At 47.4% G+C, this 12,544-nt stretch overlaps 1 protein-coding gene across 4 annotated transcripts in view; it reads right to left on the reverse strand.

Annotated features, from left to right (window-relative positions):
• Positions 1-12,544, reverse strand: part of LOC146347246 (uncharacterized) — a 62,699-nt gene that overhangs the window by 18,481 nt on the left and 31,674 nt on the right. For all 4 annotated transcript variants that reach the window (XR_014790218.1, XR_014790219.1, XM_084850274.1 and 1 more), the window contains one exon: positions 9,591-9,707. Coding sequence is in view for 2 of the 4 variants with exons in the window: in XM_084850274.1 (XP_084706400.1) it covers positions 9,591-9,707 (117 nt within the window). In the remaining 2 variants the exon portion in view is untranslated. The remainder of the gene's footprint in view (positions 1-9,590; positions 9,708-12,544) is intronic.

The following is a 12,544-nucleotide window of genomic DNA, read 5'->3' on the forward strand; positions in this document are numbered from 1 at the left end:
CACGTGAAGAGGAGCCTTACACTTCATTTGTGAATGCCAGCTCTCGATTAATCCATCCCCATGAAGGGGAGATTTGCAAATTGTGGGTTAAAAGCAGCTCCCAGGTTAGGGATCCCCATGAAGGGGAACCCTGAAACTCCTATGTGAAAAGCAGCACTAAACCTAGAAATACCCATGAAGGGGAGCCTTGCAATTCATGTGTGAAAAGCAGCTCTAAGCCTAGAAATCCCTATGAAGGAGAGCCTTGCAATTTCTGGGTTAATCCATCCCCATGAAGAGGAGCCTTGCAAATTGTCCGTGAAAAGGAGCTCTCAGCTTAGGGATCCCCATGAAGGGGAACCTTGCAACTCCTATGTGAAAAGCAGTTCTGAGACTAGACATCCCCATGAAGGGGAACCTTGCAATTTTTCGGTGAAAAGGCGCTCCCAGGTGAGGCATCCCCGTGAAGAGGATACTTACAATTCATGTGTGAAAGCCAGCTTTGTATTAATACATCCCCATGAAGAGGAGCCTTGCAAATTCTGCATGAAAAGGAGCTCTCAGGTTAGGGATCCCCATGAAGGGGAACCTTGCGACTCCTATGTGAAAAGCAGTTCTAAGTATAAACATCCCCATGAAGGGGAGCCTTAGAATTTCTGGGTGAAATGGAGTTCTCGGGTGAGGCATACCCGTGAAGAGGAGCCTTGCAAGTCCCATGTGAAAAGCAGCTGTAAGCCTACACATCTCTATGAAGGGGATACATGCCATTCCTGTGTGAAATGCATCTCTAAGCCTAGACTTTCCCATGAATGGGAACCTTGCAATTTCTGGGCGAAAAGGAGATCTCAGCTGAGGCATCCCTGTGAAGAGGGGCCTTCAATTATTATGTGAAAGCCAGGTTGGTACAAATCCATCCCCATGAAGGGGAACCTTGCAACTCCTATGTGAATAGCAGCTCTAAGCATAGACATCCCCATGAAGGGGAGCCTTGCAATTTCTGGGGGAAAAGGAACTTTCGAGTGAGGCATCCCCGTGAAGAGGAGCCTTGCAAGTAGGGATGTACGAAAATCACTTACCTTTCCGTGGATTATGTTCATGGTGTGGGGGGGAGGCAATCCTTTCCTCCCCTGGTATCCTAAACAGCTGGCTGTGCTTCGCGGCGGCTCCGCAGAGCGCAGACAGCCAGGCCCAGGCCAGAGCCGTCCGCAGCCAGATTTCCAGCTGCATAGGGCTCTGGGTGAAAAACACAAAAAAACCACCGCGTACACAAATGGCTGTCAAAAAATATTTACATAGGCTAAAATGGCCAAAGATGAGGAACACAATTGGGCGTGACCATAGCCGCCGCCATTCGTGTGCGCGTTTTTTTTTTTTTAACCCAGCCATGATAGGCTACACAAATCTTTACGTAGCCTATCACGTCTCAGTTAAAAAAAAAAAAAAAAACCCGACAAGACTGCAAATGGCGGCAGCGGCAGCTGGAACATCTGCCGGAACATCCGCCCCAGGTAAGTCTCCTTCCCAGGGGGATCCGAGGGGGGGCAGGGAGGTGGACAATTCATGTGTCTATGACAGCTCTATATCATTCCATCCCAATGAATGAGAACCTTGCAATTTCTAGGAGAAAAGGAGCTCTCAGGTCAGGCATCCCCATGTAGAGGGCCCTTACAATTTAAGTGTAAAAGCCAGCTCTGTTGTAGCCAAGTCCCATATGAAAAGAAGGTCTAAGCCTAGCCATCCCTATGAAGCAGATACTGGCTATTCCTGTTTGAAATGCATCAGTAAGCCTAGACGTCCCCGTGAAGGGGAACCTTGCAATTTCTGGGTGAAAACGAGCTCTCAGGTGAGGCATCCCCGTGAAGAGGAGCCTTACAATACATGTGGTGAAGCCAGCTCTATATTAATCCATCACCATGAAGGGGAGCCTTGCAATTCCTGTTTGAAATGCATCACTAAGCCTAGACATCCACATGAAGGGGAACTTTGCAATTTCTCAGTGAAAAGGAGCTCGCAGGTGAGGCATCCCCGTGAAGAGGAGCCTTGATATTCATGTGTTGTAGACAGCTCTGTATTAATCCATCCCCATGAAAAGGAGCCTTGCAACTAGTGGGTGAAAAGGACCTCTCAGGTGTGGCATCCCCATGAAGAGGAGCCTTGCATGTCCCATGTGAAAAGAAACTATAAGCCTAACCATCCCTATGAAGGGGATACTTGCTCTTCCTGTGTGAAATGCATCTCTAAGCCTGGAGATCCCCATGACGGGGAACCTTGCAATTTCTGGCTGAAAAGGAGATCTCAGGTGACGCATCCCCTTGAAGAGGAGCCTTACAATTCATGTGTGAAAGCCAGCTCTGTATTAATCCATCCCCATGAAGGAGAACCTTGAATATAGTGGGTGAAAAGCAGTTCTAAGCCTAGACATCCCCTTGAAGGGGAGCACTGAAATTTCAGGTTGAAAAGGAGCTCACAGGTGTGGCACCCCCATGAAGAGGAGCCTTGAAATTCATGTGTTGAAGCCAGCTCTGTATTAATCCATCCCCATGAAGAGGACCCTTGAAGATAGTGGGTGAAAAGGACCTCTCAGGTGTGGCATCCCCATGAAGAGGAGCCTTGCATGTCCCATGTGAAAAGAAACTATAAGCCTAACCATCCCTATGAAGAGGATACTTGCTCTTCCTGTGTGAAATGCATCTCTAAGCCTGGAGGTCCCCATGAAGGGGAACCTTGCAATTTCTGGCTGAAAAGGAGATCTCAGGTGACGCATCCCCGTGAAGAGGAGCCTTACAATTCATGTGTGAAAGCCAGCTGTGTATTAATCCATCCCCATGAAGGGGAGCATTGCAAATTGTGGGTTGCAAGGAGCTCTCTATGTCTAGACATCCCCATGAAGAGGAGCCTTGCAATTCTTATTTGAAAAGCAGCTCTAAGCTTAGACATCCCCATGAAGAGGAGCTGTGCAAATTCTGGGTGAAAAGGAGATCTCAGGTGAGGTATCCCCATGAAGAGGAGTCTTGCAAGTCCCATATGAAAAGAAGGTCTAAGCCTAGCCATCCCTATGAAGCGGATACTTGCTATTCCTGTTTGAAATGCATCACTAAGCCTAGACGTCCCCGTGAAGGGGAACCTTGCAATTTCTGGGTGAAAACGAGCTCTCAGGTGAGGCATCCCTGTGAAGAGGAGCCTTACAACACATGTGTTGAAGCCAGCTCTATATTAATCCATCACCATGAAGGGGAGCCTTGCAATTCTTGTATGAAAAGCAGCTGTAAGCCTAGACATCCCCATGAAGGGGAGCCTTCCAATTTCTGGGTGAAAAAAGGAGCTCTCAGGTGAGGCATCCCCAAGAGGAGGAGCTTTATAATTCATGTGTTGAAGCCAGCTCTGTATTAATCTATCCCCATGAAGGAAAACCTTTCATATAGTGGGTGAAAAGCAGCTCTAAGCCTAGACATCCCCATGAAGGGGAGCACTGAAATTTCTGGTTGAAAAAGAGGTATCAGGTGAGGCATCCCCATGAAGAGGGGCCTTACAATTCATGTGTTGAAGCCAGCTCTGTATTAATACATCCCCATGAAGAGGACCCTTGAAGACAGTGAGTGAAAAGCAGCTCTCAGGTTATGTATCCCCATGAAGGGGAACCTTGCAATTTCTCGGTGAAAAGGAGTTCGCAGGTGAGGCATCCCCGTGAAGAGGAGCCTTGAAATTCATGTCTTGTAGCCAGCTCTGTATTGATCCATCCCCATGTAAGGGAACATCGCGAATTGTGGGCTACAAGGAGCTCTCTATGTTTAGACTTCCCCATGAAGGGAAGCCTTGCAATTATTATTTGAAAAGAAGCTCTAAGCTTAGACATCCCCGTGAAGAGGAGCCGTGCAAGTCCCATGTGAAAAGGAGCTCTAATCCTAACCATCCCTATGAAGCAGATACTTGCTATTACTGTGTAAAATGCATCTCTAAGCCTGAATATCCCCATCAAGGGGAGCCTTGAAATTTCTGGGTGAAAACAAGCTCTCAGGTGAGGCATCACCATGAAGAGGAGCCTTACAACTCATATGTGAAAGCCAGCTCTGTATTAATCCATCCCCATTAAGGGGATTCTTGCAAACTGTGGGTGAATCAAGAATCAAGAGCATTGATTCTTGCAAATTCTTTCAACATAGCCTAACCATCCCTATGAAGGCAAACCTTGCAATTCTTATGTGAAAAGCTGCACTAAACTCCAAAATACCCATGAAGGGGAGCCTTGCAATATTGGGGGGAAAAGGAGCTCGCAGGTGAGGCATCCCAGTGAAGAAGAGCCTTGCAATTCATGTGTTGTAGCCAGCTCTGTATTAATCCATCCCCATGAAGGGGAGCCTTGCAAATAGTGGGTGAAAAGGACCTCTCAGGTGACGCAAGGCTACTCTTCATGGGGATGCAAGTCCCATATGAAAAGATGGGAAAAGAAGGTCTAAGCCTAGCCATCCCTATGAAGCGGATACTTGCTATTCCTGTGTGAAATGCATCACTAAGCCTAGACCTTCCCATGAAAGGGAGCACTGAAATTTCTGGCTGAAAAAAGGAGCTCTCAGATGAGGCATCCCTGTGAAGAGGAGCCTCACAATACATGTGTTCAAGCCAGCTCTATATTAATCCATCCCCATGAAGTGGACCCTTGAATATAGTGGGTGAAAAGCAGCTCTAAGCCTAGACATCCCCATGAAGGGGAGCACTGAAATTTGTGGTTGAAAAGGAGGTGTCAGGTGAGGTATCCCAGTGAAGAGCAGCCTTCCAATTCATGTGTAATAGCCAGCTCTATATTAATCCATCCCCATGAAGGGGAGCCTTGCAATTCTTGTATGAAAAGCAACTCTAAGCCTAGACATCCCCATCAAGGGGAGCTTTCCAATTTCTCGGTGAAAAGGAGCTTGCAGGTGAGGCATCCCCATGAAGAGGAGCCTTGAAATTCATGCGTTGTAGCCAGCTCTGTATTAATCTTTCCCCATGAAGGGGAGCATTGCAAATTGTGGGTTACAAGGAGCTCTCTATGTCTAGACATCCCCATGAAGGGGAGCCTTGCAATTCTTATTTGAAAAGCAGCTCTAAGCTTAGACATCCCCATGAAGAGGAGCCGCGCAAATTCTGGGTGGAAAGTAGCTCTCTGGTGAGGCATCCCCTTGAAGAGGAGCCTTGCAAGTCCCATGTGAAAAGAAGCTGTAAGCCTAACCATCCCTATGAAGCGGATACTTGCTATTCCTATGTGAAATGCATCTCTCTAAGCCTAGATGTCCCTGTCAAGGGAAGCCTTGCAATTTCTGGGTGAAAAGGAGATCTCATGTGAGGCATCCCCGTGAGGAGGAGCCTTGAAATTCATGTGTTGTAGCCAGCTCTGTATTAATCCATCCCCATGAAGGGGACCCTTGAAGATAGTGGGTGAAAAGCAGCTCTCAGGTTATGGATCCCCATGAAGGGGAGCCTTGCAATTTCTCGGTGGAAAGGAGCTCGCAGGTGAGGCATCCCCGTGAAGAGGAGCCTTGAAATTCATGTGTTGTAGCCAACTCTGTATTAATCCATCCCCATGAAGGGGAGCCTTGCAAACAGTGGGTGAAAAGGACCTCTCAGGTGTGGCATCCCCATGAAGAGGAGCCTTGCATGTCCCATGTGAAAAGAAGCTATAAGCCTAACCAATCTTGCAATTCTTATTTGAAAAGCAGCTCTAAGGTTAGACATCCCCATGAAGAGGAGCTGTGCAAATTCTGGGTGGAAAGCAGCTCTCTCGTGAGGCATCCCCGTGAAAGGGAGCCTTGCAAGTCCCATGTGAAAAGAATCTCTAAGCCTGACCATCCCTATGAAGCAGATACTTGCTATTCCTGTAAGTATCTCTAAGCCTAGATGCATCTCTAAGCCTAGACGTCCCCCGGAAGGGGAGCCTTGCAATTTGTGGGTGGAAACAAGCTCTCAGGTGAGGCATCCCTGTGAAGATCAGCCTTCCAATTCATATGTGAAATCCAGCTCTATATTAATCCATAACCATGAATCCATAACATTTTTGTTTGAAAAGCAGCTGTAATCCTAGACATCCCCATGGAGGGGAGCCTCCCAATTTCTGGGTGAAAAAAGGAGCTCTCAGGTGAGGCATCCCCATGAAGAGGAGCCTTACAATTCATGTGTGAAAGCCAGCTGTGTATTAATCCATCCCCATGAATGAGAACCTTGCAATTTCTGGCTGAAAAGGAGATCTCAGGTGAGGCATCCCCTTGAAGAGGAGCCTTACAATTCATGTGTGAAAGCCAGCTGTGTATTAATCCATCCCCATGAAGGGAAGCATTACAAATTGTGGGCTACAATGAGCTCTCTATGTCTAGACATCCCCATGAAGGGGAGCCTTGCAATTTCTGGGTGGAAACAAGCTCTCAGGTGAGGCATCCCCATGAAGAGGAGACTTGCAAGTCCCATGTGAACAGAAGCTCTAAGCCTAACCCTCCCTATGAAAGGGATACTTGCTATTCCTGTGTGAAATGCATCTCTAAGCCTGTACATCCCCATGAAGTGGAACTTTGCAATTTCTGGGTGAAAAGGAGCTCTCAGGTGGGGCATCACCATGAAGAGGAGCCTTACAATTCATATGTAAAAAGCAGCACTAAGCCTAGAGATCCCCAGGAAGTAGAGCCTTGCAATTTCTGGGTAAATGGAGCTATCAGCTATCAGTTGTGGGTTACAAGGACCTCTCTATGTCTAGACATCCCCATGAAGGGGAATTTTGCAATTTCTGTGTGAAAAGGTGTCAGGTGAGGCATCCCTGTGAAGAGGAGCCCTGTAAGTCCCATGTGAAAAGGAGCTCTAAGCCTAACCATCCCTATGAAGGGGATACTTGCTATTCCAGTGTGAGATGCATCACTAAGCTTAGGCGTCCCTGTGAAGAGGAGACTTACAATTCATGTGTGAAAGCCAGCTTTGTATTAATCCATCCCTATGAAGAGGAGCCTTGCAAATAGGGTGTGAAAAGGATCTCTCAGGTTAGGGATCCTCATGAAGGGGAACCTTGAAACTCCTATGTGAAAAGCAGCTCTAACGAGAGACATCCCCATGAAGAGGAGACTTGCAATTTATGTATTGAAGCCAGCTCTATATTAATCCATCCCCATGAAGGGGAGCCTTGCAATTCATGTTTGAAAAGCAACCCTAAGCCTAGACATCCCCTTCAAGGGGAGTCTCGCAATTCCTGGGTGAAAAGGAGCTCTCAGGTGAGGCATCCCCACGATGAAGAGACTTATAATTCATGTGTGAAAGCCAGCTCTGTATTGATCCATCCCCATGAAGAGAACCCTTGAAGATAGTAGGTGAAAAGTAGGGATGGCAGAGAGTTCCGCCACGGATCTCAGTGAGGCCGAATGCCAGTGCATTCGGCCCCCCAAACTCCGTGGCGGAACGGCCTGCCACACCCCCCGCGGATCCCCCCCGGGACAAGACTTACCTGGGGCAGATCTTCCGGGCAGCAGCAGCTGCAGCTGTGGCGGCTGGTCTTCCGACCGGCTGCCGCCGCCACCATTTGCAGTCTTGTGTAAAAAAAACACACGACGTGATAGGCTAAGTAAAGATTTACGTAGCCTATCATGGCTGGGTTAAAAAAAAAAAAAGAAACGACGTGATAGGCTACGTAAAGATTTACGTAGCCTATGATGTGGCTGGGTTTTTAAAAAAACTTTAATTTTTTCATAAAGTTTTTAAATAAAAACTTTATGCAAACTTCAGTTGCGTCCCTGCTAGCCAGCGGCCAGATGTCCAGCTGAAGCCAGCTCTATATTAATCCATCCCCATGAAGGGGAGCCTTGCAATTTCTGGGTGAAAAGGAGATCTCAGGTGAGGCATCCCCGTGAAGAGGAGACTAATGATTCATATCTGAAAGCCAACTCTGTATTAATCCATCCCCATGAAGGGGATCATTGCAAATTGTGGGGTACAAGGAGCTCTCTATGTCTAGACATCCCCATGAAGGGGTGCCTTGCAAGTCCTATGTGAAAAGAAGCTATAAGCCTAACCATCCCTATGAAGGGGATACTTGCTCTTCCTGAGTGAAATGCATCTCTAAGCCTGGAGGTCCCCATGAAGGGGAACCTTGCAATTTCTGGCTGAAAAGGAGATCTCAGGTGAGGCATCCCCTTGAAGAGGAGCCTTACAATTCATGTGTGAAAGCCAGCTGTGTATTAATCCATCCCCATGAAGGGCAGCATTGCAATTCTTATTTGAAAAGCAGCTCTAAGGTTAGACATCCCCATGAAGAGGAGCGGTGCAACTTCTTGGTGAAAAGGAGCTCTGGTGAGGCAAGGCTCCTCTTCACGGGGATGCAAGTCCCATATGAAAAGAAGCTCTAAGCCTAACCATCCCTATGAAGGGGATACTTGCTATTCCTGTTTGAAATGCATCACTAAGCCTAGACCTCCCCATGAAGGGGAACCTTGCTATTTCTGGGTGAAAAGGAGGTGTCAGGTGAGGCATCCCCATGAAGCAGAGCCTTACAATTCATGTGTTGTAGCCAGCTCTTTATTAATCCATCCCCATGAAGGGGAGCCTTGCAAATTGTGGGTTAAAAGCAGCTCTCAGGTTAGGGATCCCCATGAATGGGAACCTTGCTACTCCTATGTGAAAAGCAGCACTAAGCCTAGACATCCCCATGAAGGGGAGCTTTGCAATTTCTGGGTGAAAAGGAGCTCTCAGGTGAGGCATCCCCATGAAGAGGAGTCTTGCAAATCATGTGCAGAAAGTAGGTCTAAACTTGGGCATCCCCATGAACAGGAGCCTTTGAATTCATGTGTGAAATCCATCTCTAAATTAATCCACCCCATGAAGGGGAGCCTTGCAAATTCTGGGTGAAATGGAGCTCTCAGGTGCGGCATCCCCATGAAGACGAGCCTTGCAATTCTTTTGCAAAATGCAGTTCTACATTGTGCAATTCCCAGGCAAATGATCCTTACAATTCAACTGTGATCACCAGCTCTAACTTCACCCATCCCCATAAAGGGGAGCCTTACAATTCTCGTTTGAAAACCAGGTCTAGGCTGAGACATCCCATGAAGGGGAGCCTTGCAACTCCCATGTGAAAAGCAGCTCTAAGCCTAGACATCCCCATGAAGGGGAAGCTTGCAACTCCTGTGTGGAAGCCCGTTCTGAATTAATCCATCCCCATGAAGGGGAGCCTCGCAATTCTTTTTTGAAAACCAGTTCAAGGCTGAGACATCCCCATGCAGGGGAACCTTGCTATTCCTAACCTTGCTAGTCCAAAATGCAGCTCAACCATGTGGCATCACCTTGAAGATGAGCCTTGCAATTCCTGTGCAAAATGCATCTCCAAGTTAATCCATCCCCATGAAGGGCAGCCTTGCAATTCTTGTGTGAAAAGCAGCTGTAAGCTGAGACATCCCGATGAAGGGGAACCTTGCAACTCCTACGTCAAAAGCAGCTCTAAGCCGGGACATCCCCAGGAAGGGGAGCCTTGAAATTCATATGTGAAAAGCATCTCTACCTCAGCCATCACCATCAAGTGGAGGCATGCAAGGAATGTGTGAAAACTAGCTCTCAGCAGAGTCTTCCCCAGGGAAGGGAAGACTGAGTCCGGAGCTCAGGTAAGTTCTCACCAAAGGGAAGACTGAATCCTGAGGCGTTGAGAAGATGGAACCAGGTTGATGTATCTCATGTTGAACAACTGCTTCAGTGCCCACAATACCAAGTGATGTTTCTCTGGTTGCTTGGAGCTGAGGGAGGAAAGAAAGTGAATGTGAAGTAGACATTCGAAATATATTATGTAGCCCACTAGACAGTTCTATATATTATGTAGCCCACTAGACAGTTCTATGACACATTCCTCTATGGTGTTCTGAGGCCAGAGGTGAGAGAAGAGTGGAGTCTTCCTCTCCAGTGCTTGCAGACCCCCCCTCTTCTTCTTTTTTTTGTAAGAGAAACAGCCCCTGGGTAATGACTGTGACTGCTGCCATCTTCTGCTATCCTTCTGATTGGCTGTGAGCTCACCAGGTGCTTCTGAGAGCTCCAACTGAATTGGAGGGGTGTGGCCTGAGTACTCCCAGCAGCTGACTGGGCGGGAAGCTTCAGTCTGTTTCCCGCCTCCCAGCTGAGCAGAGCAGAGCAAGCTGCTCCAGCTGGTCCAGGGACTACAGAAGCAGGCAAGCTCCCAGAGAACGAGCGAACAGAGCAAGCAGACAGGGGAAGCAAACAGGAGTTGGCCAGGGGAGTTCGGCAGGGGAGGTCAAGGGGGAGGCCCCTAACATTTTTTTAATTATTTTTATTTTTTATTTTAACTAACTTTTTTCCATTTATTTGTCTTGTAACACACACTTTCACACCAGTGGGACTCTGCTTTTAACCTCTACTGAGTAGAGGAGCAGGCACAGGCTAGTCTAGAACAATCACGAAGCTAGACACAAAAAGGGAAAAGAGGCTATGGAAGGACAAGACTCTCCAGTGGTGGTGACCTGCAAGGTGTGTGCAATGTTGTTTTCTTGCCTCAGAACAACATGGCCTACACCTGCAACAAGTGCAAGTTGATCACGCTGCTGGAGGAAAAAGTAAGTGGACTGGAGCAGCAACTGTCGACCCTCCGGGGAATAAGAGAACACGAAGAGTTCTTGGACAGAATGGGGGAACTACAGCAGCAAAGGGCAGACCAGAAGCTTGAAGAGCAACAGCAAGATGAGGCAGTGGGAAATGCTGAGGTGAAGAAAAATGGAATAGAGGATACTCCTTGGAAAAGGGTGACAGTTAGGAGAAGAAGAACTAGATGCCACTCTGCACCAGTGGAAGCAGTGGAGCTGTGGAACCGATTCCAGGTACTTGCGGATGAGACTGGAGGACAGCCTGCAGAGGAAGAATCACAGGGGAACCTGCATAAGAGTGAGCAAGAGGCTAAAGGTCAAACAGAGGCGATGAAACCCAGGCCTACAAGAAGAAGAAGAGAAGAGTGGTAGTAGTGGGAGACTCCTTGCTGCGTGGGATCGAGACCCAAGTATGTCGTGAAGACCCATGGACTCCCAGGTATGTTGTCTCCCAGGAGGACAGATTAGAGACGTGACTGAAAGGTTGCCTGCACTCATAAAGCCCACTGACAGGTATCCCTTCTCATCCATGTGGGAACAAATGATACCACCAAGCGGAGCTACGAAAAGATCACGTCAGACTTTGAAGCTTTGGGAAGGAAACTCAAAAACTTTGGGGCCCAGATAGCTTTCTCATCCATCGTTCCAGTACTTAGAAGAGGGATAGAAAGGGAACGAAAAATACTCCGGGTGAATGACTGGCTACGAAGGTGGTGCCGACGAGAGAGATTTGGATTCTGGGACCACGGCCTATACTTCCTGGAAGATGGGCTGTTGGCTACGGATGGGTTGCACCTCACAAAGGATGGGAAGAATGTGTTTGGCCACAGCATGAAGAACTTCATCAGGAGCGCTTTAAACTGAATCCTACAGGGAAGGGAGATGTAATGTTGGGGGTAACAATGGACATAGGCGCATGCACTGCAATGGAGAGAACAGCTCTGATAGCGCCCAATAATAGTCTTCAGACACATGTAGGAAGAAAGCCAGACTATGAAGCACATGGTCTGAGATGTCTATATACTAATGCCCAGAGTATGGGAAACAAACAGAACGAACTTGAACTCTTAATACAAGAGGGAAATTATGACCTGATAGGTATAACTGAGACTTGGTGGGATGACTCTCATGACTGGAATACAGCAATTGAAGGATATAACTTGTTCAAAAAGAACAGGAGGAACAGAAAGGGAGGTGGGGTTGCACTGTATGTGAAAAATACATATCTCTGCACAGAAATACAGGAGGAGGAGCTTGGTAGCCCCATCGAGAGCATCTGGGTTGAAATAAATGGAGCAAAGAATAAAAGGAACCTGGTGGTCGGACTCTACTACCGGCCACCCAATCAAGGAGAAGACAAGGATGAAACTTTTGAAAAGCAAATAGCCAATGTTTTAAGGAAGCATGATGTAGTAGTAATGGGGGACTTCAATTTCCCCGATATTTGTTGGGAGACAAATTCTGCAAAACATGGCCCCTCCAGGAAATTCCTGACTTGTGTGGCGGATAACTTCCTCCTACAGAAAGTAGAGGAAGGAACTAGAGGATCAGCTATCCTTGACTTGATCCTAAGCAACAGAGATGACTTAGTGGATAAAGTAGCAGTTACAGGAACTCTGGGGGAAAGCGACCATGTTGTACTTGAGTTCTTGGTTCTAAGGGAAGCAAAAGCCAAGTGTAGTCAAACGCGTACCCTGGATTTTAGGAAAGCTGATTTTCATAAACTCAGAACAATGATCAGTAAGGTCCCATGGCAAGCGATGCTAGCGAGAAAAGGAGTCCAAGATGGGTGGGAGCTTTTAAAAAAGGAAATTCTCAAGGCACAATCACAAGCAATTCCAACAAGAAGAAAAGGTGGAAGACAACAGAAGAAGCCAATGTGGCTTCACAAAAAGCTTAGGGATGACCTGAAAACAAAAAAAGGACACATATAGGAAGTGGAAAGAAGGCCAAGTAACAAAGGAAGAGTACAGGCAGATAGC

The sequence above is a fragment of the Heloderma suspectum genome, chromosome 4 (assembly GCF_057233095.1).
Source record: "Heloderma suspectum isolate Gila_16-S chromosome 4, 16-S_ref, whole genome shotgun sequence".
NCBI lineage: Eukaryota > Metazoa > Chordata > Lepidosauria > Squamata > Helodermatidae > Heloderma > Heloderma suspectum.